Source organism: Ascaphus truei, chromosome 1 (genome assembly GCF_040206685.1).
Source record: "Ascaphus truei isolate aAscTru1 chromosome 1, aAscTru1.hap1, whole genome shotgun sequence".
NCBI lineage: Eukaryota > Metazoa > Chordata > Amphibia > Anura > Ascaphidae > Ascaphus > Ascaphus truei.
This window is the reverse complement of record NC_134483.1, coordinates 465,955,239-465,982,522: the sequence shown is the minus strand read 5'-3', so window position 1 is coordinate 465,982,522 and position 27,284 is coordinate 465,955,239. Positions and strand designations below refer to the sequence as shown.

At 41.6% G+C, this 27,284-nt stretch overlaps 1 protein-coding gene and 1 long non-coding RNA gene across 7 annotated transcripts in view; both read left to right on the top strand.

Moving 5' to 3' along the window:
• PDGFRA (platelet derived growth factor receptor alpha) overlaps positions 1 to 14,927 on the top strand; it is a 30,305-nt gene extending 15,378 nt beyond the window's left edge. For all 4 annotated transcript variants that reach the window (XM_075566517.1, XM_075566527.1, XM_075566542.1 and 1 more), the window contains exons 5-23: positions 471 to 601; positions 883 to 1,054; positions 1,323 to 1,512; positions 2,289 to 2,404; positions 3,603 to 3,729; positions 3,838 to 4,031; positions 4,948 to 5,042; positions 5,135 to 5,267; positions 6,215 to 6,319; positions 6,786 to 6,896; positions 7,031 to 7,184; positions 8,149 to 8,315; positions 9,027 to 9,136; positions 9,243 to 9,365; positions 10,089 to 10,200; positions 10,520 to 10,619; positions 10,744 to 10,849; positions 11,400 to 11,635; positions 12,778 to 14,927. In XM_075566517.1, the coding sequence (XP_075422632.1) occupies positions 471 to 601; positions 883 to 1,054; positions 1,323 to 1,512; positions 2,289 to 2,404; positions 3,603 to 3,729; positions 3,838 to 4,031; positions 4,948 to 5,042; positions 5,135 to 5,267; positions 6,215 to 6,319; positions 6,786 to 6,896; positions 7,031 to 7,184; positions 8,149 to 8,315; positions 9,027 to 9,136; positions 9,243 to 9,365; positions 10,089 to 10,200; positions 10,520 to 10,619; positions 10,744 to 10,849; positions 11,400 to 11,635; positions 12,778 to 12,925 (2,630 nt within the window). In that variant the 3' untranslated portion in view covers positions 12,926 to 14,927. The remainder of the gene's footprint in view (positions 1 to 470; positions 602 to 882; positions 1,055 to 1,322; positions 1,513 to 2,288; positions 2,405 to 3,602; positions 3,730 to 3,837; positions 4,032 to 4,947; positions 5,043 to 5,134; positions 5,268 to 6,214; positions 6,320 to 6,785; positions 6,897 to 7,030; positions 7,185 to 8,148; positions 8,316 to 9,026; positions 9,137 to 9,242; positions 9,366 to 10,088; positions 10,201 to 10,519; positions 10,620 to 10,743; positions 10,850 to 11,399; positions 11,636 to 12,777) is intronic.
• A 3,824-nt stretch (positions 14,928 to 18,751) lies between these two features.
• The window catches only part of LOC142463573 (uncharacterized), a 9,512-nt gene continuing 979 nt past the window's right edge, over positions 18,752 to 27,284 (top strand). Inside the window, exons 1-2 of one of the 3 annotated variants that reach the window (XR_012787457.1) lie at positions 18,752 to 19,373; positions 23,410 to 24,554. This is a non-coding gene — a long non-coding RNA (uncharacterized LOC142463573). Of the gene's footprint in view, positions 19,374 to 22,596; positions 24,555 to 27,284 lie in introns of those variants that run through there. The other 2 variants (XR_012787458.1, XR_012787456.1) reach the window with 2 other exon arrangements.

Genomic DNA, 27,284 nt, shown 5'->3' with positions numbered 1-27,284 from the left:
TGCTGAAGCACGAATACCCTAACAACCTGCCTTGTTGGTGGCACTTGATGACTGTATTTGAGCACCCCTGTTTTAACAGTTGCAGTGAGTCCGTGACATCAGCATAAGGTAATTATTTATGATATACATATCATTAATGAGCTTCAGAGCTCTTCCTAAAAGAGCAACACAACGCACAAACAAGAAGGTCCTTTACCTTAGCCAAAAGCATGGGAACAATGCCGTTACGGTTTATTTTATTCGCTAATAATGTTTCCAGCTTTTGACAAATGACAGATATAGCCAGGGTTATTGCAACCGCTCATAACGCAGAATATCTCATTGTAACACAGAATGTCTCAGATTTTCCATAGGATTCAATGGCAATGATAACGCAGAATATCACAGAATATCCCTCCATAATGCGCCATCTGGTGCCCCTTGTATGCACTAAATTGGCATAATGTACCGATTTTGCTTTCCCATTTTAGCGTCACATAATATTTCCGTTGAGATGGAAGCTCCAAAAACTGTGTTTACAGCTGGGGAAACCATCACTGTCTCCTGTGTGGTACTTGAAAATGAAGTGGTTCAATTACAGTGGAACTACCCTGGAAAACAGGTAAACAATATTGACACTGTAATACTTTTGAGCACATACAGGAGCGGTGTTGTAAATTCATGTTTTAAGCATTTTGGGAAGACTTTAGTCTAAATGAATTTTCCAATAGTCATTGTGCACTGACGGGGTGACCATAGTTGATACTGTTATATCAGTGGATAATGGTTAAAGAAACATTTAACACATTTGACCCATTTATTTCTTCTCTCCCAACATATTCTGTTCAGTTACATGTCTCTTTCTTTTCATCTTGAGCACTAATATGCCGTATTTGTTTGTAGAAAGGTATTGGTATCATACAAGTTCAAGAAACCAAGGTACCATTCCAGAAATTGGAATACACCCTGACTATCCCAAATGCTACAGTGAAGGACTCTGGGGAATATGAGTGTGCTGTGGTACATGCAACACAAGATGCTAAAGAAGTGAAGACGGTTACTATGACAGTTTATGGTAAGAACGACTACTGTGTGTGCAAGGCCTAATAAAAAAAATAAGTTTAGGAATATACCACTTAATTTTATTTATGGTAAACACGTAAGAAAAAAAAAAGAACAATTTATTTCGGTGTCTAAATTTATACAAGCCTAGTATAGAATGATATATAGTATACTAACCACATGGAATGAGGTAGTCTTCCCAATTTTAGAAATGCAAAAAGTAATCAACTGACACTCTAATTAGCCTAATTCCATTTACTATTTTGTTTAACAATTTATAGAGAAAGGGTTTATCAACCTGGACCCCAAGTTTGGATTGCTGGAATTCGCTAATCTCCATGAAGTGAAAAGCTTTTCAGTATATTTGCACGCCTACCCAACTCCAAAAGTATTCTGGTTGAAAGATAACTTGACCATCATTGAGAATCTGACAGAGATCATCACTAGCACAGCTAAGACTCTGGAAACCAAGTACGTGAAAAAAAACTTTACATTATTAATATACATATTTGCATGTCTTCTAATATATTTATTCCACTCCAGAAACATTTGATGTTGATTAATCATGTGCTGAAATGATAGCCGTTTTGTCATTGTTATATAACATCTCGTAGTCAATTAGAGAACATTGCTGGCATTCAAACACTATCAATGATGCTAAGGCTTGCTGTGTCTCACAGACTACATTATCACTCCATGAAGTTTCATGGTTAGCAACTTGATGGCATTTATAAAAACTGACAAATTCTTCAACATGCAGGTCTCCTAGAGGAGACGAGCAGGATTCTCCTCACATGAAACTGTTTCCCGGCACTTTGGAACTGTAACAAAATTTGGACACAGGAGTGAAATTAGTGGCATGTTTGGTCAAAGTTGAAGTAATTCTATATGGTCTGAAGTAGCCTTTTGGAACATATATAGAATAAGGCCCTCGGTTGTATGTACCATGCATATTTTATACATCATAAACACATTTTAGAAACCTGATTCTCATCTTAATGAACACCTCTGTTACTTACTAAAGCAATATTAACTAGGGGGCTGATATGCATTGGATTACGATATTAGTAATTTAGTAAATTGGTAATGTTGAAGAGCAAACTTTTTTTAACCGTGTTGCCAATACAATGTTAGTGGAATTTGCGTAACAGTTAAAATTGCTGTATCTAATCAGAACGCTGCAGGTTTTAATGCATGTCTTCTATCTCATTTTCAAAAGAAAATAATAAATGATGTCTATTTCACAGGTACCAAGTTAAATTAAAACTGATACGTGCGAAAGAAGAAGACAGCGGACTGTACACTATTGTAGCTCAAAATGACGCTGAAATAAAAAGCTACTCATTTGAATTGCAGATCAAAGGTAAACATTGGGCATAACTGATTTGTTTATTTGTATGACTTGTACAGTAACATTGTTACCGGTCCTTAATTCCCATAAATGAACACTTCTGCCATGTTCCAGACAAGAGACACGTTTGAAAAGCATGAGTCTGTCCGTTGAACGTGATAGTACATGGCTTTTGATCTAGGTGTAGCCTGTAGTTTGTTATTTGAAGCTAAGCCATCGGATATAGTGGGAGCGCGACGGAGCGCAGGGCGTCCTGCGCACCTGCTGCAGAGGCGATCCGTGGCCTGTGGGATCTGGAGGAGAAGACGCGATAGGGAGGCGTGTTGGAGGCATGCCGGAAGAATGCCCGTAACGTCAGGTGAGCGGTTCGTCCTCGTTGGCTGAACCGCGCACGTGACCCGCCAAAATGTTAAAAATTGGCGCGCGAAAAATTTGCCGTGCCGTCGCGCTCCATCGGGCACATGGTTGCACGCTCTGTTTTTTTTATTTAGAAAATGTTTTACCAGGAAGTAATACATTGTGAGTTACCTCTCGTTATGTCCTGGGCACAGGGTTGCCATCCTCATTGAGGTACGGCCTTTTGTTTGAGATGTGCACACACTCACACGCCCCGTTGCGTGGACTATGGACACGGCCTAAGAAGTGGCAGCCTGCGATTATGGTGAAGGTGTCACCACTATCTTCCTACTCTTATGCTTGTCTCCCGTTGAATGCGCATTCCACTCGTTGCCTGACCCTAATGTTCAAAGGCGTGAGTAAGACCAGTCAAAAATGGTGTTACTTACAGCACCAGAACGGGAATCAGGGCCCCCGCCCTCCAAAGCTGAAACTAGTGCCGTTCCAGGGATACTTATTCCTGATCGTAGCACCGGTACCTGGTATTTAAATACTCTGCATCACGCGGACCAAAAGGAAGCCACGCCATGATGCTGGGACTCCCGTTTTGCGCTCCTAATGCGGGAGATTGAAACTGGTTTTCCCTGGAGGGGACTGCAATGTGTTATGTTCAACAGTATCTCGGGAACCCGCGTGTCCCCCAGAGCTGAAAATAAAGCTTTTAAGCTCCAGGGACCCCCTGGTTCCCATTCTTGTAAAAAAGAAAACCAACAAAGGGTTCAAAAGAAAACATACACGGGGACTGCTGCTTTAACACATGCAATAATTCATTATACACTGGCTGCATATGACATATCTGTGCATTTCCTTGCAGTTCCTGCTTTGATATTGGAATTGGTGGATGACCACCATGGCTCATCAGGCGAGCAGACAGTAGGGTGTTTGGCCAAAGGGATACCTCTTCCTGATGTGGAATGGTTAGTTTGCAGGGACATTAAAAGGTGAGCATTTGAGAGTTTACACGTTAGTCTTGGATAACAGCATCACCCTCTAAGGATATATAAGACCATATTGTGCGTTAATGATATTGAATGTGTTGTTCTTCCCAGATGCAATAATGATACTTCATGGTCCCTCCTCACAATCAATGGCTCAGAAATCAGTATGGAAACTCATATGGAAGAAGAAAACACAGTGGAAAGCCAGGTGACCTTTAAGAAGGTTGAAGAGACTTTGGCAATACGATGCATAGCGAGAAATGAGCTTGGTCTTGTGACTCGAGAACTGAAGCTAGTTGCACCCAGTAAGTAAAACATATAATTTGTAACCAATCAATAAAGTGAAACGTAGACATGACGAGCAACAACATCTTTGTAGGTAAATGCGGGGAGGAAACCGGCACTCACGCAGACTTGGTCAAAAACATCAGTGTTTCGGTCCTTTCCATGGACTTTGGTAATGATCATAGATCCACGTAAAGGAACAAAGCGTTGATGCTATGAAATGAACTAGTTTGCTTATTCTTCACCAAGTCTGCGTGATATCCCCCCGCATCAATCCACAGGATTTCAATCTTGCTGAGCACTCGTGGCAATTCCATATCGGAACAGGTGGAACTTTAATCTTTTTGGTTAAGTACTTTATATATTGTACAAATTCTAGATCTTATGAGCACTGCAGTTTATTTTTCATGCATGAATAAAACAAAAATGCAAACCATGATACATTCTAATATTTTGGTGCTTCAGCAAGCAGAGTCTAATAACCATCTTATAAATATTGTTCTATTTATGACCATAACTGTCATGCACAAAACAGTTGGACATAAATTCTTCCATGGTGATATATTTTTATGGTTCTGCCTAATTCTAAAATTAAGCAGGATCGGATTTTAAGGAAATTAAGATTGACGTTTGCATTTTCTTTCAGACAATAATTGTATAATTTTCATTCAACTATTGGATTTTTGAAGAGTTCCAAAATGTTAGAATTTTTAAACATTGGTTATTCAATAAATATATCATTTCTACTGTATCATTTTATGCTCTTCTTTAAAAAAAAAAAACATAATCTGCTTTTACCAATAATCTGCAAACAAGCAATCTTCAGGTTTTTTGGTACTGTATTCCATCATTCAATTACTTTGCAAGTTTCTGGTGCTTTGATATGATGCTTTTTTTATTGTATTATTCTAAAGTATTTTTTTTTTTGTGCTTCAGCTTTACGTTCTGAACTAACAGTGGCCGCTGCAGTTCTGGTTTTGCTGGTGATTGTCATCATATCACTTATTGTACTTGTCATCATATGGAAGCAGGTAACACTTGATGCACAGTTCTGCTCTTAAATTGATTTGCACTCAGGATATACACGTCAATTGCACATCATGTGTTTTTTTTTTTCCTTCAGAAACCAAGGTATGAAATAAGATGGCGTGTTATAGAGTCAATCAGCCCTGATGGCCATGAGTATATTTACGTGGATCCAATGCAATTGCCCTATGATTCAAGATGGGAATTTCCAAGGGATGGTCTAGTTCTGGGTAAGAAAGACAATGAAATGTTGTATAGAGATGACATGATCTTAGATTGCCTATTGATTCAAGATGGGATTCCAAGGGATAGGTTAATTGCAGTGCTTATGAAAGGATTCTTTAAAACCAGAGACAGAACATGAAACACAGACAGAGCCCAGTGCTATTTGTGTATTTGTGTCATTGGATGTAGCACTGGGATCTGTCTGTGTTTCATGTTCTGTCTCTGGTTTTAAATATATATTGCCATGCTCAGTAGCACTCCTCTTTGACACTTATACGCATATACATGTTGTGGTTATTTTGGGGGTTCAATATGAGCTTATAGGGGTCCTGTATGTTATGAAAGGATTACTCACAAACATCAGATTTGAGACCGCAGCACTTACATACTGTGCTTTTTAAAGTAATACAGTATTACTTGCTTTGACATAAACACTTGTTTTGAATGCCCCTAAAATAATCACAGTTGCCTTCTGCCTTCTGGCCCCTTAATCGTTAAAAAAGATTTGTGAACTTATTTGCTTTGCAAAATGTCCTTAGAATCTTTTAATTAATTTTATCAAATGTGAACATTTTAATTCATTGCTATTTTTTTTTTTTAATGCAAGTTTGTAAGGAACTCCCCAATATTGGGCAACTTTTGCCTAAATGTTCACAAACGTTGGGGTCATAGTTGTTGTCTGAGTACGTCTGGTGATTTTTGTGAAGTTTATTATTTTTGTGACTTTTTTTTTGTCCTGCCACAAAAGCTTAAAATATGTACCAAATGTAAATGTGTGTGATTGATTCACTGATTTCTAACAAGGAGGACTCTTCAGTTTTTACTTCGATTAGCCACACCCATTTCGCAAAGGAGCACTCAATTCTGCTTTAAGATACCAATTAATATGTTATAGAGATTATAGAGTACATGTTGGTGCAATATAATAAATACTACAATTTGTGATCTGCAGGTCGTATCCTTGGATCAGGTGCATTTGGGAAAGTAGTTGAAGGCACTGTATACGGGTTAAGTCGTTCTCAGCCTGTGATGAAAGTAGCTGTGAAAATGCTAAAACGTAAGTGAGACCTTATAATGCATATATTTTAAAGAACACGGAGATTCACCAGGCGCTCCTGCTAGTGTCCTGTACTATTAATGATGTGAATAAAAAAAACAACGAACACAATAAATAAATATATATATATATTTTTCTAAAGATACTAACGGTGACAGATTGCAGCTCAACCTTCACTGGACCTTCCTTGTTGATCCTCTATTCGTGCTGATATCGAGAAATCAGGGAGCGCAGTACACCACTGGAGGCATAAAAACATGTTTTTTATGCCTCCACCGGTGTACTGCGCTCCCTGACTCCTCGATATCAATGCATATATTTTGACAGATTTGGTGCCTCAGCAAGCAGATGTCTGTATTAGTGAAATGTTATTTAAAACACATGCACTGTGATCTGTCTTTAGAATGATAATTACAGTTATCTTGTTAATATTTATCTACAGTTTTATATTCTTTGTACTCAACAGCCACTGCTAGATCAAGTGAAAAACAAGCTCTAATGTCTGAACTCAAGATAATGACCCATCTAGGAGCTCATCTTAATATAGTGAACTTATTGGGAGCCTGCACGAAATCAGGTATACATATAATATTTCAATAATATATTGAGTAATTTGTTGACCAAGTGAATGCTTCTTCTTCCAAAATCCTACAATCTTTCCTTAGTGTGACTTTCAATAGAACGCTTCATTTTTTGCACTTCATTTCTTAGGACCTATTTACATCATTACTGAATACTGCTTCTATGGAGACCTAGTGAATTACCTTCACAAGAACAGGGATAACTTCCTGAGCCGACACCCAGACAAGCAAAAGAAGGACCTGGATATCTTTGGGCTGAACCCAGTTGACGAGAGCACAAGAAGGTTGGAAAAATACTACTACTTAAATAAAAATGTAATCATTATTGAAGGGCTGTTGAAATAGGAGTTAACCAGTTGTTAACCTCCATTGGGAAAAAAAATGCTTCCAACAGGTTCTGCACATTAACCTGTCTGCCGTTAAAGGAAACAATAATGCATTATCGTATGGTTTGTCCAGTAGAGAAAGTGTCAATGCAGCAATTCTCCCGGGCTCCCTTTTTTTAATGCTCAACTGAATTGTCCCCTGTCCTGGAACACAACCACCCCAGTCTAACTGTGTTTTGTTCCCTTTCCTCCCTTTACCCCAATGATTTAAAATGTATTTTTAACTTTTTGGGGGCTTGTGATGTCAAAATTTCCGCTGACATCTTCCTTGCTCGTGAGCCAATCCATATTGCCTCTAGCTGTTTTATGCTCCAGAAAATGCATTCCAAAGCGTGGAGGCCTAAAGATGACAAAATGAATATGGCTGCACTTGCTGATATTAAATTACAGGCAGCAATTTTAAAATTGCAGAGCTTGTAAACGTAAGCATTAAACTTGCTTGAGAAATGGGGGGGGGGGGGGGGTGAAGGGGGGTGGGAGGGACTAATTGTAGTAAATCTTGTGTGATTCTACTTGGACTTCAGGTAGAGTAGAGAATATATGGCCTTTCTGAAAATTGTTCATTTGAGCAGCTTTCACTAATTTATAACATACTGTATAACTCAAACTGTTTGTTCTTAAGATCAATAAGAACTGGTTTAATGTAAAATAATGTGAAACATTTTTTCATCACAATTCATAGTAGAACACGTACTGTTGTACAATACATTAAAACAATGCAATGAAATATGACACATAGGTCAATAAAAAAGTCTACATTGAAATAATATTTGTCTATTTAACATGCATTCAGCACTATTGATATTCTTGACATGCCATAGACATTAGTTCCATAACCAACAATGAATCATTTCTATTGTAGCTATGTCATTTTGTCCTTTGAAAACAACGGGGACTACATGGACATGAAACAGGCTGACACCACACAGTATGTACCGATGCTTGAAATGAAGGAATCCTCCAAATATTCTGATATCCAGAGATCCTTCTATGACCGTCCTGCATCTTACAAGAAGAAAACTATGTCAGGTAACAGAGCTTCAAAATTAGCTTTGGTGTATGAGTTTTTTAAACCCCGTGTTTGGAACTTTTAGTCATGTTTTTTTTAATCATACTTTATTTTTGTCTTTTTAATGACAAAAAAAGAATGGCCCAAAATATAATACACAAGCTGTAGGTTTGTAAAATAGCAGAGAATTTTACTGTAAAATTCTGTGCCTTCGGTTGGCATATTCTTACATGAGCAGGTACCCTTAATATACGCTAATTAATATGTTTCCTGGATAAGCATTTCTGCTATTGATTAATATTACAACCTTGGTTTAACCACTGCCAGTGGGGATTTGCAGTGAACGTGTTATTTTAATTAGGTCCATTCTACTAAACCACTTTGCTTTTAAAGATAAAAGGGATTTATTGGAAAAAGGTTCTCTCCCGTTCACACATTGTATTACATGAGGTCCAACAAACTTTGCCCTCTTGTTCAACAAGTGTAGGATTTCTTGATACTACTACCTTGTAAAACCCTTTTACCGCAATACATAAATCAGTATAAAGCTTTTTGGAAAATAAATGACAATTCAATATATAAGATAAACCAATCTCGTATATAAAGAGTGTTTTTTTTTTTTTTGTAAATGTGTCATCCGTTAATAGTTATTTGTTTTTTTACCATTAAAGGTGAAGACATTAACATGTTACCTAATAATCTCTTCTTTCATTTTATTTGAATACAATTAGAAGTAAAGAATCTCCTCTCGGATGATGGATTTGAGGGCCTCACGCTGCTCGATTTGCTCAGCTTTACTTACCAGGTTGCCAGAGGGATGGAGTTTTTAGCATCTAAGAATGTAAGTAGAGCGCAGACAGCAGAAACTGGACATGTTGGGGACATTCCTGTGAAGTCCAGTGAAATGTAACTGGATGTATTTTTCCTCTTCTTCCTCCCCCGCTCAGTGTGTGCACCGTGACTTGGCGGCTCGTAATGTGCTTCTGGCGCAGGGGAAAATTGTGAAGATCTGCGACTTTGGTCTGGCAAGGGACATCATGCACGATTCCAACTATGTTTCTAAAGGCAGCGTATGTATCAGCTCTACCTTCGCTCACTGTACAGTGGTGATGTTTATTGTTATACCTGCAGTTCAGATACCATTATATACCATGTTTCTGGCACTCCAACCCCATAACCGCTATTCACTTTAAGAACCGGTGAAAAGCAAACATTTATCTTTGGCTTTGCTACGTCCATGCCCAATGTCTGTTGTTCTTACTTTCCTGGAAAATGTACTTTCTTTGAGACTTACACACACAATCCCTGCAAGCTCTAACCCCAACACTCACCACATCATATATATTTGTGTCAAAAGGAGTGCTATGGGGTGTGACCAAATGTATACAATAAAAGACAAAAATAGCCAATGCTACATCCAATATGACAAAAAATACAGTAGTTAAATACTTAACTGTTTGTCTTCTCATAAGTATGGGTCATTTAGTTAAACTCTTTGGCCAAAGCGTTATAAGCCTGCAGCCACGTCACGGCATGACCACTATGCAGGTCCTAGCACTAGCTGTGAAAATTCTCATCCACCTCTGTAATGGAGGAGAAATGTCTCAATAGACCAGTCTTCCACATGAAAAAACCTGCTACTTAGAGTCTTACACTAATAAATATAGCACTGTTGAATCAGCATTTGATAATATGAAGTATAAAAGAAACCTATTTTTTACTCCTTTAATTTCTTAATGACCAAGTTGTGTTTTTTACAGTGTACCATAGACAATTTCGTTGTTATTTTATAGACATTCCTCCCAGTCAAGTGGATGGCACCCGAGAGCATCTTTGATAATCTGTATACAACCCTGAGTGATGTCTGGTCATTTGGCATCCTGCTCTGGGAAATCTTCTCTCTTGGTAGGTACAAAGAAAAACACAAATACGTTTAAGGGGTGATGTAACATGGCACATTTGTAATAAAATTGTGTCATTTTCATCATGCGTCTGTTTGCGTCAATTTATGAATATTTTGTGTCACACGTAGGCAAGTATTTCTTACATTTGATGCAAACGTAAGCAGAAAATTAAGCAATGTTTCACAAATACTCTCTTTATGTTGATACATTGCCCCCCTTGATATTCATTTATGCAGAATATTCCAGTTAGAATCTACAGAAATCCGGCCACCCATGGCAAGAAATACAAAACACTTATGCATTTTCCATTCTACCATCAGGGGGCACACCTTACCCAGGGATGATTGTGGATTCTACATTCTACAACAAGATCAAAAGTGGCTACAGAATGGTAAAACCTGACCATGCCACCCATGAAATGTAAGTATCGTAGATGTGTGCTACAAGAACCTATTTTTCCTTCTATTTCCTTAACTCTTTCGCAGCCAGAATAGGGGTTCGGAATGACTCTTATCCTGATTTTTTTTTAACCTTTTCTCTACAGTTATGACATCATGGGAAAGTGCTGGCACAGTGAGCCTGAGAAAAGACCTTCATTTCAACATTTAAGTGACATAGTCGAAAACCTCCTTCCTGTGGAATACAAAAAGGTAAAGAAATATATATTCTCACATGGTGTTTTTTTTGTGCCTATTGGACTATACCAGAGGTGGCCAACTCCTGTCCCCAAGGGCCACCAACAGGTCAGGTTTTTAGGATATCCTTGCTTTAGCACAGGTGGCTCAATCAGTGGCTCAGTCGAGCTTTAGCATAGGTGGCTCAATCAGTGGCTCAGTCAAAGACTGTGCCACTGATTGAGACACCTGTGCTGAAGCCGGGACCTGTTGATGGCCCTTGAGAACCTGAGTTAGCCACCCTTGCACTATACCATTCCACATTTCCCCCATTTTGATAATACCTTTGAAAAGCGTGAGATACAGATTCTAGGCATTGAATATGGTAACATGGAATAAAAACAGCTATAGCAAAGCACTTACTGTCAGTAAAGTTTTCTAAGAAGTATGCTGCAGATATCCTGCCTAATGTTAGCCTGGTCACTATTACACATACACACACAACTGCACAAAAACATATTTAAGATGAAAATATTTAATGTTACAAAGCTAGTTATATAACGTGTAAATATATGGTTCCTTGCAGTGCTATGAGAAAATTCACCACGACTTCCTTAAGAGTGACCATCCAGCCGTCACTCGCATGAGAAGCGACAGTGACAACACCTACATCGGGGTGACTTACAAGAATGAAAACAAAATGAAGGACAGAGAGAGTGGTTTTGATGAGCAGAGACTTAGTGCTGACAGCGGCTACATCATCCCCCTTCCTGATATTGACCCAGTGTCAGAAGATGAGTCGGGCAAAAGAAATCGGCACAGGTAATGAGAGATAAGATTGCTGAGTTTAAATAAGTATAATCTACATTAACTCAGAAAGGTCAATGTGAATGCAGGTGGCATAATCTAACATACAGGGTTACCAGGTGTCCAATATTCAACCGGATTGTCCTGTATTTGGACACTGTTCAGTAAAAAATTAGAGGTAATACTGGACATGTATGTCTCCGGTGTTACCTCTCTGGACATAGTGACCTGACCGGCTTGGGTAAACGAGAAGGCCTATTGCTAGGGGGCTGGGCAGCTTCCTCCATCCTGATTGGCTGCTGCTGGGATGCAGCCAATCAGGAGGAGGTGTCAGGAACCCTGGGGTTGGGGCCAAGGAGAGGAGGAAACAGCATGGAGCGGTGAGAGGTCGCACCCTTCATCATTGTATCCAGTATTTTTGGAGAAGCCACCTGGTAACCCTGCTAACATGGAGAAAACAGACCAAAATGCTAAAATAAAAAGAAACTGTTAATGTTTGTTTCTACTCCTAATTAAAAAGGTTTCATGTGAGCTTTGTCTAAACTCAAGGCCCGTTGATAAATTATAATAATGGAAATAAATTACATCTATTCATTTTTTTCGATGTTTACAATGCCTGTATAGCATTTTAAAGCGGCAATACCCTTTACTCGCCATTAAAAAAAAAGGATCCTTTTGTTTAATCATGGTGAAATCCTTTTGAATTTAGCAATAGCACCCTTTTTAAATGCTGTAGTTGCAATTTGGACAGTCCATTGGCTAAAACTTTGCGTCCAAGTGAAATTAAAATCGCCGCTGCCATCAACACACAATAAAACAACAGATATTGCCATGGTAACAATTGGCGACAGTGAAACAATAAACAAGTCAAAACTCCGCCAAACGAAAGAAAAAGTGTAAGTCAAGAAAAAGACCAGCACAATATAAATTAACAGTGTATTTGACTTTGTGTTTTTTATTCTGTATGGGACTGCTGCTTTAAAAGTTGCATGCTGTTATCCTAAGAGTTTAAGATAGCAGCCTCCTAATCTGCAACCTTTATCTTGACTATTAAAGTCTTACTACTATAGTATAACTGAACATCAAAATATATTTGAGACCTAGAAAGACATAGACTCATATTAGAGCTTAACTTATATTTCAATGTATCTTTTCAGTTCGCAAACCTCTGATGAAAGTGCAATTGAGACTGGTTCCAGCAGTTCTACATTCATGAAGAGAGAGGATGAGACCATTGAAGATATTGAGATGATGGATGACATTGGGATTGATTCCTCAGATCTAGTGGAAGACAGCTTCCTGTAAAGCTTCACATATCAAACAATGAAAATAAAAGGGAATGGCTGTGAAGTCCAAGGATTTCTATTCTTCAATTGGAAAACCACTTTATTGCATTGGACAGAGAGGCAGTAAAATGTTTGCATTGCCAACGATGTGGTACTTCCTGGGACTTCATTTGTACCTACATCACAATTATCAACTGGAATTAATGGTTGTGACAGGGACCAACGAACATAACTCCTCCTTTTAGTGCATATCATCAAGCGGTACTTCAATAGCATCTCAGTATATTTTTGTGTGTTTTTTTTAAATGCGTGGATGGACATCAAAACTGTAGCTTTGTATTTCAAGGGGCATTCATGACAATGAAGAACATGAAATCGTACTGCAGCGGAATTTCATCATTGTAATTATGTAAATAACTAAGAAGTGATGCAAACATATTATTTGGACTAATAGAAAAGACCACTTGTGTGAGATGTGTATTCCGTTCCATTGGCTGCTGTTACACAATCATGTCAAATTCCTTTAAAACCACTTTTGAAACATTTAAGACTGAAGGAAACTCAGAAGTATTATTTTTTTATGACAATAAAAATGAAAAATAAGAAGACGGGATTACAAATAATAAATTGTGGGGCTAAGGCCCTGTTTTACTATGTCATTATAAATGTTACTTTGTCGTGTAAGTAATGTCAGTATTAACAATAATACTAAATGTATTTTTGATAACCCTTTGTACCTAACCGGAAGCACAATGTTTAACATGCAGAAGAACATAGATGAATTTATAAGGATTCTTAACATATTTTTTTCTGTGGATTAATACTGACATTAAGGATAATTCTTCTAGCAGAAGTTAGCTCGTATGCTATAGAACTCTGTGTAGTGATAGCAATAAAAGTTCGATTGACCACTACGGAGAGTTTAGAGGAAGCTATAACTGTGGTGCTGGAACTAATTGTGAAGTGTTTTGCATACAGTAGTCATTTCTAAATCTTTTACAATGTAAGTGCTACTAATCGCCAGCATTAATAATAACTGTTAACGGAATAATAACACAAACTACTCGAAACAAGATTATTTTTGTAACTTTTTAGGTACATTTTCTTGATTTGGCTGTTGATATCAATCAGGATTAGCTTGAAGACAAACGGTACAAACATTTTGTGCATTTGAAAGCTGTAATGTTTGCTGTCCCTGGAGCTTCTTAAGGAATACTCTCTGCAGCACACACATACAATGAACTATACTGCTATTGGTGTTATTCTGGGGCGCTACTTGCACATAGATTAATGGGAACATGATGTAAATTTGATAGTAGTGAACGATTTGCCATCATGTATGGCAAATGTTTCATTGCAGGCTGTTATTTCTTTGAAAAATGTAAAATACCAATATAAGAGCAAAATGTTTATTGCAGCCTTTGCCTGTTGGCGATTTTCATGCTGGGTGTAAAGACTGGACTTCCAATGTAATACAATCCAAATTATATGCAATGTAGACTGGAAAATGGTTCCGTATTCATTACCAAACCTGACTTAAAGGACCAAATCTAAAGGATGTTTATGTTTTTAAGATTTATAGCAGAGCCGATATCTAAATACAGCTGTGTAGCGGTTTTACACTCATTGCCACTATAATTATTTACCTTTTGGATTAGTAGGAAAAAACAAAAAAAAATGCTAAAAGTCTTTGTTTTTTTAATCTCTAAGATACAACATGATTTTCTCCATAAAACAGCTTTGTTTTAAAACAGCAGTAGATATTTTATTAAATGTGGTCTGCATAAAATAGTCCTAATATCTGATGAAGGACGTAAGCTATGATGATGTTATACATCAATTTGTATATTTGTATTACTATATAGTCCTTAAATACTGCCAAAACAATTATGTTAAGCTGTATCACTGCCTTTGTTTATATTTGTTTTGACTGTGATGTACTCCACAGATGCGTTAACTGTTGCACTTTTAAATGTCCAAAATTATATTTTAGAATAATAAAAACCTACATGTTTCTAAAATGGAAGTGTGACTTCGGAGTTGAAAGAAATGGGTAAATGGATGATAAAAGGTCCATGTATGTTTTTTTTTAATGGGGGCAAATTTTAAGGTACTCCTACATTCCTAAGGATATATGTATATATATATTTGCATATATATATATATATATATATATATATATATATATATATATATATATATACATATATATATATATATATATATATATATGTGTGTGTGTGTGTGTATATTTATTTTGGTAAGTTGTTTGTCTGTTCGCTATGCATTTGGACACCTTAAGCCGCGTCCATAGTGGGACGCGCTAGCTTCCGCGCTCCTCTGTGACGTGGCATCATGCTTGAAATACAAACTTGTTTGTATTGCTAAGCACGTAGCACATGTGCACACGCTAGCGCGCATATGCATTGGCATCATAGTGTTTGTACGAAGCTCGCGCCGTATCCTGCACTATGGACGCGGCCTTAAGATATCGTAACCAAATTTTGCATGATGGTTCCTGAGCTCAAGGAGCAGGATTTTGTCTATGTTTGGATACAGTTGGATACCATTTTGAATAGGGATGCCGGACTGAAACTTTGAAATCTGCACTGATTTTAACCAAATTTGGCAGGATTGTAAATTGCTGGACTGAATTTACAATATCCATGTTTTTCATATGGTCAACTTTATGTTGGATGCTCCAGAGTGGGAACTGGAAAAAAATTGTATTTTTTTGCGCCTGATGGGAAAACCAAAAATATAGTTTACCCAACAGCATTAAAATAAAAATACATATTTTTTTTCTATTAAGAAACATAAAAAATTTAATTATACATTTATAAATCTCAGTATTTTGGGGTTTGACAGAATTCCCGAGCGATGCCGTGTACTTTCAGTTAGTTTGTGTATGTATGTATATGTATATAATACAGATGTGAAATAAAGCAAAAATACAAACATAGTGAACACAAAAAAGTGCATTGATACAAACTAATATATATCCATATGTAAAAATAAGGAATGATCTAAAGTCCAGTGAAGAAATCCATAGTATGTGGATAATGTTACTTTAAGCGATAGAAAAACGCAATCCGGAGTCAAAGGCTGCTTGTCAGACCAGATCCAGGAAAATCTACAAAACAGAAATGAGAAGCGCACGCTCCATTGTGTGTTAAAGTATAAAAAATAGCAATTTATTAAAAAAACGGACAACAATTGCCCACTCTATGGTACATGATAAAAAATAGCATTGGATATTTGACCATCAGGTTACCGGAACCGGCTTGAAGAATCCTGTCAATGATGGTAAACAGAGACAGTCAGATATAGATCTCCTTAATATCGGCAAGAACCGTGGTATAGGGCCCACAAAAGGCTCAAACCGTCAACATAGCTGCAGTAGTTGTGAAGGGGAGTGATGGTAAATGATCCCAGCAGTCAGTCGGCCGCCAGGAAACAACTACGACAGAGATGCGCATACCAGGCTGTTTGCTTCCACAGGGTAAATCCTTGTGCACAGTATAACGGAACATGGTGACGTATCAAGCCCGACCGTTTCATCACCACAAGGATAACTTCATCAGGGGGGGTCTGTTTTATATATATTTTTTATTCTTGGCCACGTTGCTCCAACAATTTTTCTGATTTCATCCTCCCATCTTACGTTTGCTCATTGTCTTGCTCTTTTAATCTCTCTTGGAATCCAGTTGAGTACCATCTTTGTCCAGCGATAGTAATTTCTTCTTGCGATATGTCTGGGCCAGTGCCATTTTAATTTCTTCACCCTTGTAATGTCACAGACTTTTGTTTCCTTCCGAACCCATTCATTCTTTTTTCTGTTTCTTCTGGTAATACCCAGCATACATCTCATGGCCTATTGGTGCCTAAGAAATGGTCTACGATCTTCATTGCATTATTTGTTCTTTTTTTCTATTTTATCTTCTTTATTCAGGACCTCTTCTGTCCTGTTGACCATTCAGGCCTATATGGGAATACAATCTTCTGTAGCAGTGGAGATTTGAGGAAGTGGCAAGTAAGAGATAAACAAACAACGTGACGATGTAGCGCTCCATTTAAAAATGTAAAAGCCATACAAATGGATCCAAAAAGTGAAAAAGGGCAGCCTAACACATTTCGCACAGTCTTTTTGACCATAAAAAAAGAATCCTAGAATGCTGGATTTCTTAGCTCTTCAAGACCCCATCATGGCTCCCCACATACAGTAGAAAAAAGTGAAAACAAGTGGAGCTATTTTTTTTGTAAAAAATAAATAACTAAATAATTGTATTAAAATCCACAATATCCCCCAATTCTCACTCATATCTGAGGTAAGGGAAAATCCATAACACTCAACCATTTACTTCGGTAAGGCTTGGACGGTGTAGTCACTGCTGATCTGACACACAGTTATGGAGTTTCTCTTCCTCTCGGTCCCGTCGCCGTCCAGCTCTGCCCCAGATTGCTTCTGCCTCACCGTTAGGCTCTAAGTCACCATGTGGTGTTTGCACAGTGCTACCATATCCCTACGCGTTTTGCTGTTCACAGCTTTGTCACGATGTGGCGGGTTAACGGAATTAATCCCCCTTTACAACACGCCTCTTATGTACATCAATCAATGCAGCTAACAAATATCATCCACATAAGATATAAATATATATGTAATAAATAAGGAAGAAGACCATCCTAAAAAGGACAATCCATTATAATAATAAACCGCTAACGAAAGTATAATATAATACAAAGCATCTCATATATTTCTATATTATTCAAAGTTTTTTTGCATGTATTTGGCGGGTGTTTAATTTTTTTTTATTTGGAGGTGATTTTTTTGTATGTATTTGGGGGAGGTTGTATGTCTTTGGGGAGTGGATTGGGTATGTATGTATTTGGGGGTGGGCTTTATTTTTGTATGTATTTGGGGGTTGTAGTGGGTATGTATGTACCTTGCAGTGGGGCTTCTTTTTGTATGTTTTTGTGGGGTGGGATTTTTTTGTATGTAGCGCACATTCCCCCACCCTCTGGGAGATGTGTGGCTACGGTGTGTGTTAGGCTGCGTCCAGGGTACCTTCTCGCGTGCTGAGGCGCGCGGAGGCTGAGGGAAAGCGGGTGCTTTCCCTGGCCTTTTTCCGCGCGCCGTGCGCGGGGTGTCGGGGGGGCGTGCCAGTGACGTCACGGAGCTGGTTCGCCCTCATTGGGCGAACCGCTTATGTGACCGGCCCTGCGCTCTGGCGAGCGCCAAATCTAAAATTTGTATAAGACCTACGCTTCTGAACGCTTGCGGAAGCATAGGCGAGCCCCTACTAAAGCCGCTCTCATTGCGGCTGTAGAGGCTCACTGGTAAGCACCAGCGCGCCTCAGCACGGGCGCTGACCATGGCCCTGAGCCCTGAGCCTCCGCTGCTGGTAACCTGGGGTGTACCTGAGTCGATGATCGGTAGCGCCTCCACCTGTACGGGATTTTACTATGTGGAATGACCCCGTTACAGGAACCCCATGCAACAAAACACACTTTGGTAAGTATAACAGTTTTACTGCACAGAATATATATATATTTATACAATATACACAACCACCTGGTGACAATGACCAATCAACACCTTGATCCCACCTATTGAGATAGTCACCCAAAGTACTGAGAGGCCCTTGAGCACGCAACCACCCTGGTGTCCACAAGCGGCAATCCCACCAAAATGTGTAGGTCAGCGCTGCCCACAAGAACTGATGTGTAAGTTGGTGCACATGTTGTACCTGCCCAGGCGCTCCTGCACCCGGGTATGGCGGAATGTGATGAGAATCCACTATTCCAGCGATGTCGCGTAGGCTCCGCCTCTACGGTGGGTGGTTCCCGCGTGGATGGTACCACCATGAAGAATGTCTAGGTGGATAGAGGGATGATCTGGTCCCAGATCACCACAGGCCAGGTAGCAGCCGTGTTCTGGCTGAGTTCCTCACGCTTATGCTACAGGGGCAGTGTCCCTATCTACTGGGCCTGTCCCTGCAGCAACCACGAGCTTAAAGGGGAGTCGGGGCCTAACAGGGGGTCTAGGCCTAGTGCAGATGCCACAGACACCTGCCCATACCTCCTACCCTGACCATGTCCCAGCTCCGACTGGCGTGGTACAGATGCACCAAATATATCTATTCCCTGCTGCAAGGGATCTCAGTGCCATATGACTGCAGCCCCTGAGGCTGCTGGGAACTGTAGTTCTCCTGCGGAGGCTCCTGGGTAATTGCTGCCGCTGTCGCGCCCGCACTGTGCATGCGCAAGCTTCGGGCATGCGCGATCAGACACAAAATGGCTGAGCCCTGTGAAGGAAGCCGCCGGGGACCTCCGACGACCCGGTCACCTCGACTATCAGCCCGGGATGCCTGCAACTACTCCCCGCAGCTACCGACACCTCTCTCCACGCTCCCCCCAACCTGCTGCCAGTCACAGCTGCTGTAAGAGGAGGGAGACCCAGGCTATATGTATGTATTTGGGGGGGTACTTATTGGGGGGGATTGTGTGTGTGGCCAGGGGGGGCGGGGGGAGGGACTGAGTGTGAGGAGGGGAAAAAGAGAGAGGTGAGGGGACATAACAGAGGGAGTTAGGAAAAGAGAGAGGGGTGAGCGGAGAGAGAGTGAGTGAGGAAGAGAGGCGATAAAAGTGAGACATGGGAACAAGGGAGGGGGAATAGAAGACGGTGTTCGCGAGGGGGTGTTTAATGGGGCGGGGCTCACAAGACCGCCGACACGAGGGGGGGGGGGTGAGGGGGTTGTTGAAACTCTAGTTCTGGGCCCTGGAAAATCTGTTGGCGGCCCAGTCTTGCCCAAGAACCTCCCAGCATGGAGAGATGCATTGCATGAAAGTCTTGAGTATGAGTCACATGACATGCTCTAGCACACTCATCATTCTGTCTCCTCAGGCACGTTCGCAGAAAGTCTCTCTCCAGTCCTTATAAGTGCAATCTCATGTGTATGCAGGCAATCCAGCGACCCTTAACTGTTTCAGTTTTATTTGTTAATTTCCTTTAATACGCTATAAAGTAATAACTGAAAACAGCAGATCAAGAGAAAAATATTAAAATCGAATTTTGGGAGATTCAAAAAAGCTGATGCAGATGTGAACTGACCCGACATAACTGTGAGGCTACTTAACAAAAATGTTCATGCCCTAAAAGGGATGCATAGGCAAAAAGTAGCAGCCTGATGTCTTTTGTAATAAGCAGTATAATATCATCCAAAGGTTACTCTACAGAAAGTGTGCATGTGCCCTCATGATTCTATAGCAATCCAATGCGACTTCCATACACTATCCTCTCCAGCACACATGCTTGTTACGGTACTGGCTTTCTACAATGAGAAGGGAAGTTAGCCTAGCGCCAAACCCAATAACTATTTTAACTAATAATGAAATGTCTCTCTAAGTGCATTTTCACTTAACACCACTAGATGGTACTATAAGATCTTGTAGTTGTCTATGTGTGCAAAAGAATCTCATTTGCATCCAATAAGCTACCTACGATACACTCATGCAATAGTTACTATGCGTCAGGAGATTTGTTACTTTTAAAGAAAGTACTTACTGTGGTATATGAGAACATTACATATTTTTTTGTATTACTTACATTTTATTAACCACTAGCTGATATACCCGGGCGTGGAAGGGCAGGGGGCATGGAGTGGAAGGGCGGGGGGGGGAGGGGAGGGGCGTGGAAGGGCGGGGGGGGGGCCAAGGGGCGTGGAGGGCAAAGGTCGGGGGGCAAAGGGCAGGGAGGGGCGGGGAAGCAAAGGGCAGGGAGGGGCGGGGGGCAAAGAACAGGGAGGGGCACAGGGGCATCACAGGCACCCACTGATACGGGGGCATCACAGCCACCCACTGACACGGGGGCATCACAGGCACCCACTGACACGGGAGCATCACAGCCACAGGCTGCACCCACTGACACAGGGAAGTTCACAGCCACAGGCTGCACCTTGTCCCACAGACAGAGCTGCACCCACTACCAGGCTAAGGACAGACCCACTCACGTCCTGTACAAAGGCTGTGGCACTTACATACCCCCTGCACACAGGCCGCGGGTGGCACTGACCTGCCGGTAGCCGCTGTCCGTGGGGTTGAAGTCGCTGCCCCCGGGCCGAAGGGAGAGCTGCAGGTGTGGGAACCCGTGCAGCGAGTACACCCACCAGGGAGGTAGGTATTCCACGCGAGACATCCTCCCACCCGCGGCGGGTGGGTCACAGTGCGGAGAGTGCGGGGAGCGGACACAGCGGCATCCCGGGGAGGAGGAGAGCGTGGGGGCGCACGGTGCGTGCACACAATTGAGAGCCATGGTGAGGTGAGAGTCCCCCGTTGTGTCCTGGGCGCTCGCTCCGCTCCTCCGCTGACTGTAGCGGTGCCGGGGGGGGGGAGGTGGGTGGAGGAAAAAGCGCAGGAAACCGGGAGACCCGACCCGGGGAGAGGAGGAGGTGCGCGCGGGTCCCGATGAGCGCCACGCACTGCGGCTATGATGAGTTGGATTTCAAGCTGATGTTCGGGGAGGAAGCGGCGGAGCCTCCGGGACCGGCGGGTAAGAGGTGTGTGTGTGTGTGTGTTGGACCTTTGGCCCGTCACTCCGCCTCAGGCCAATGAGAGGTGTGCGGGGGCGGGCGGGCCAAGGGACCAATCAGATTGCTGCTAGGGACAGTGCAGACAGGGACACATACAATGCTTTCAGAAATATATAGTAAGATTACAATTTTTTCTAGAAGAGGGTACAGAAAAAAGGGGTAACGGGTACACATTAAAGGGGGATACAACTTAATTAAATCACATCCGCTGAAACTGTGGAATAATAGAGCGATACACGAGCGGGCATTTGCACATACCCAATTACTTATATACAGGATGCAAGGAACGGAGAACGCATACAATCTTAAAAACCATCTATAATAGCAAATGAGTAAACTAGATGGGGTTACTAAGGATGGAATAAATGTTCAGCCCTGGTAATATAATAAAGTCTAATCAGGGCTGTTATGTTCTGCGGAATAAGATTAATTTAGGAAGCAGGTGAGTTTTCCCCATTTGACAGATGGACCAAATTCTATTTTGTATTTGCAGCAAAGATGGAACTAGCTGCTTTTTGAAATGAGCTGCAATTTAGGATGTGGGGAATCACTTTATATACATTTCTATTGCGATCCTCAACTGGTATGCTGAGAAGAAATAGCCATGGGTCACAATTAAAATAAAGGTTCAGGCTTCTCTGTGTTCAATTATGAATTGAGCCCCAAAGTTCTGTAGCCAGAGGGCCAGTGTACACCACATATGTAGTAAAGAGGCCGGTTCACCAAAACCTTTAGGGCAGAGGGGGAAGTCAGAGGAAACATTTTAAAAAGTTTAATCGGGGTGAAGTACCACTCGAACATAATAATGTATGCATTCTCCTTAACAGTTGTACAATATAGCTGAATGAATAAATTCCAAAATCTTCTCCCACTCATCGTAGTCTAATTTAGAATTTAAATCTGTCTCCCATTGTTTCATACTCTTAAGGTTCACTTGAGAGAAAAAGGAACTATATAAACTAGATGTAAAATCCTTTTGGTTTGCTGCATTTAAACAGATGCCTTTCAAAATTAGCAATATGATTTTTTTTGGTTAAAGAAACCTCTAAAATTGTAGGAAGTGAGAAAAATCTTGTTTTGGCAGGCCTTTGTCCGGGATGAGAGATTCGGGGGACTTGAGCTTTTAACCCGGGCAAAAGTCTTTAAGCCTTAAAATGCCCAAAGACCACCAAACTCTGATATCTAGGCTAGACATACCAGATTTAAAATCCCAGTTATCGAAGCGGGGGGGTACTTAGAAAATTTGGGCTAGTAATGTTATTTTTAAAATGGTTGGCCTCCCAGAATTTCAGAGTGGGATATTGTATGGAGTTTGTTCCGTAACAAATTTCTCAAAAGTCCCGGGAGCCAAAGAATAATTCCTATCTTAAAAGGGGCGATTATGGAGGATTCCAGCTCAATTCACCTCTTAAGAGCTGGATTAGCATGCCAGAGGATCAAACTGACTCACCTAGGTGGCCTTGTTGAAGGAAACAAGGCAGGGTAGAGCCGAGCCATCTACATTAGGTGGCTGAAAAAGAATACACCTACTGACTGCCAAATAAATATAGGCATTTTTGATTGTACATATATCATATCCTTGACGATAATTGGTATTTGTAGGGTTTAGAAGAGATATATGGTAATAACATTGGGAGGAGATTGATTTGAATCGTGTGGATTTATACGATCCAAAACATGTTGAACTTGATCAAATCTGGAGGTCTTTCTTAAGTATTTTCAGATTTTGATAATTTGTTTGATATTGTAACGATGTGCTCACCACAAACAAGGCATGACCGCGAGGCCGAGATGGGGATTTGATAAACACCAACCCAGTGTAGATTGGTCGAGGTAGCCGGGTCGGAGTAGGAGAAGTCAGGATGCTATATGATACTTGCCGAGATCTGGATAGGTGAGGTATGGATCGTTGCAGGTACTAGTCAAGGTCGGGATTAGAGAGGTGCGGATCGTCATGGGTAAGCCGTGGTCAGGAGCGGAGAGGTACGGATCGTCGTTTGCAAGCCGGGTCAGGAGTGGAGAAGTACGGAATCCAAAAACAAGCAAGGTCAGGAACTCTGGACAAAACAGGCAAGGCACAGACAGCAGGCAGGACTGTAGTGAACACAGTGCACATACACATGGTTATGCTCAGCCGATGTGCCAAAGGGCAGGCTGAGCATATATAGGGAGAACAGTCCAATGAGGAGGGAGCATACTCTCTAGTAAGCTTGGCTGTGGTTGGCTGCTGGAAAACACAGTTGAATCCTATTGTGCAGCGGAACAAGATTGATTTGGCGCGCTTGCGCTGGTGCCACGCAGAGCGGGTGTGTGCAAGCGAAGCCTAGTGGTGGGGCCAGCGGAGGTGGCATTAGAAGCCGAGGGAGATCCGCGTGTGCCCCTAGGAGATACTCTGGCAATGGTTGGTCTGTGTGAGGACTCGGGAGTCACGGCGGTCGCAGCGTGACCTCCCCTCACCTCTTTTGGCTCCCGCTGCTGTGGGGCTCCGTCCTCGCCGCTCCCGTCTGACCTCCGTGGTGGGGGGCTCCCCCGTCCTCTCCGTCGTGCTGCCGCTGCTCCACGTCCTAATGGTGCACGGGCGCCTGCCATTGCCCCTGCGCGCGCATCCCCTCCCGTTACGGAGCATGTGCCGACACAAGTTAATTTATTCACTGCTCTTGCAGTGAAGCCACGCCCCCTGCCCACACGCTGGTTACCAGTTAACCCTAAACCTTACCACCTGGTGGCCTATTATGGGGACCAATCCTGGGCAGCTCCTCGGCCTCCAGGCCTGCCTCCGCTTCCCATTAGTCAGCCACAGTATCTAGTATCTGTCCTACCTCTCTCACATCGCTCGACATAGTCTCTCTTGTGGATGTCTATTCTGGCTCTCCCTATTGTCTTTGTTACTCAGGTTATGACTCGGCTCGGCGGACTTCTCTCTTTGGCTCTCGACCCCGGATCTCCCTGATGACGCAGCTTCTTTTGCCCCTGGACCCCTGCTCGGACCCCTACCTTCCAGACCTCACCTATCCCTGGCCTTGGCTAACGGCAACTACTACTACTCTGCTTCCGGTACCGGCAAGTATTGCTACAGCTATTCCCACCTGGCCAGGCAACCCCAGACACCACACTCTGGACACGCTCCTTCTGCTGTGGGTGCGTGCACATATACGTCCCCACCTCAGTATAAGGGACAGGTCTGGTCTGCGGGCAGCACCGGCGTAACAGTCTGTGAGATGTGCTGTAGGAGGCAGCAGATGCAGGGTGGGTGTAGGTGAGTAGAGAGCGCGCCGAGAGGAGCGCGGATGATGGATCCTTACAGATATAAGGATTAGAGATGGGCGAATCCACCCAAATCCGTTTCCCGGAATTTCGCTGATGTTACCCCCAAAATAATTTTTTGAGAAAACCAATTTAGGCGGTTTCATCAAAATCCGCCATTGGATACAACCCGTGGACGGATTTGTAGAATCCAATCCGCGGATTTAGCAATCCGTTGGCGGATTCTTAAGACTCTTAAAAATCCACCAACGGATTGCTGAATCCGTGAATTTGATTCTACAAATTCATCCACGGGTTGCAAAATCTGCGAAGTGTATTGGTTATAATAATAAAAAATCCCCAAAATGCAAATCGCCCATTTTGACATTGTTCTGCTGAAATCCATGGACCAAAGGAACCAGCTGATCCGCCGCAGATCGACATTCACCCAAAAAAAATTTGCCCATCACTAATAGGATTCATAGAAGTATGTGTGGTTTTTACGTAGATATTTGATAGCCTAAGTTCTCTAATTGAAATAAAAATATATATATATTAATTTGACAATATCACAAGGTAAAGTAATATTTAACACTTCAGATTTGTTATTATTTATTTTGAACCTGACAATTTATTGAAACAGTCCAATCCACTAAAGAAATTGGGTAAAGAGATTATCGGCTTTGAGAGAGTCAATAAGATATTGTCTGTGAAGAGCAAAAGTGCATACAGGCATACCCCGCTTTAAGTACACTCACTTTAAGTACACTCGCGAGTAAGTACATATCGCCCAATAGGCAAACGTCAGCTCACGCATGCGCCTGTCAGCACGTCCTGAACAGTAATACCGGCTCCCTACCTGTACCGAAGCTGTGCGCAAGCAGGGAGAATATAGAGCCTGTTACAGATGTGTTATTTACATCAGTTATGCATGTATATAACGATTGCAGTACAGTACATGCATTGATAAGTGGGAAAAGGTAGTGCTTCACTTTAAGTACATTTTCGCTTTACATACATGCACCGGTCCCATTGCGTACGTTAATGCGGGGTATGCCTGTATATCTTTAACTTGAATTTCATGAATATCACCATTCTTCCTAAAATAGAAGGCTAAGGGTTCCATTAACAATGCAAACAAAAGAGGTGACCGGTGACAACCCTGCCAGGTTCCACTTTTAATCAAGATTATATCTAAATGCATTCCCATGCATAACATCCTATATGAGGGTGAGGAATAGAGAGATAAAACTGCCCGTAGAAAATGATGCTCAAAATCCAAAGCCCTCAAGTGCTTACGACATATAGCACAAATCAATATTGTCAAATGCTTTCTGCGCATCTAGCGCGAGTAGCAAAGATCCCATTAAAATTTTTTGGAATGTTACTTATTTCTATGGTGAAAATATAGGTAATAGACAGCACTCAATTTGGAAATATGAAAAAATTGTGATAACTAAAAAGAGAAGTAACCGGTGCATGGGAACAAGGACGAACCCTAATCCCTCCACGTAAACAGAATAAAAAGAAGGGAATTTCCCAGCACTCATAAATAGAAAATAAATATAATGGGAATAAGCCCAATTAGTTTTAATGCGGTGAATAGAAAAAATATATAACATCAATCAAATGAACCACAATCAGAATAAATGTGCAAACTGCAAAAAAGGTCTACTCTTGTGTACAAATCCAATGTGGTCTGAAACGCAACATGTGGGGAGGGAGAAACACGGGGCAGGGGAAGGAGGGGGAAAGGTAAAGACAAGGAAAACAGCAGGGAAGCAGGGGAATAAGGGAGGGCAATGTTCCGGGGGGTGAGCCCCTTCTTCAAGCCCATTCCCAAAGATCTAGATGGCACAGGGTACTTACCCTAAAGACAAAAATCTCCCTAAAGCAAATCACAAAATGTAGTGTATAGTGGCGTAGCCCGTTCTGTAAACAAGAACCTTAGTTTAAGCCTAAATGGGTAATATAACATAGAGGAGCAATCCCTTAAAACAGAATATATACTCATTGGGCAAAGGGAGCCTGGCCAAGCAGCATACTGCTAATGATAAGTTTCACAAATGGCACCCTACTGAGGCAATGATAACTGAATCCACAAGTGAAAATGGTCAGGTCAACTCAACAGAGCAAACTAGCAACAACAGGGAACCACAAGTCTATAGTCCAGTGGGTGAAGCACCAATTAGAGATACTGTTTAACAGACAATCTAGAAAAAGCAATAAAGCAAAAAGAAGTTACGTCCGGTGCAGGGAATCTGTCCATGATGATCCACTGCTGACCGTTTGCCTCTTGTTGTGTTTGGGGATGCTGCTATTCGATGCTATAACTCCTGCCTGAAATATCCATCTGAGCTGACGTCATCGGGGGGTGTTGGCTGCGGCCGTGCGCCGTGATTGGCTGGTCACGTGCCAACCATATGCAGCTTACGGCGCCATGCATCATGGGAGCCACAAAGTGCCCCGAATTCGTTTTTTAAGGAGAAGGGAGCTGTGATCTTTCTACGCATGCGCCAACCTCCTGTCTTTGCGGTCGAGCCGGAG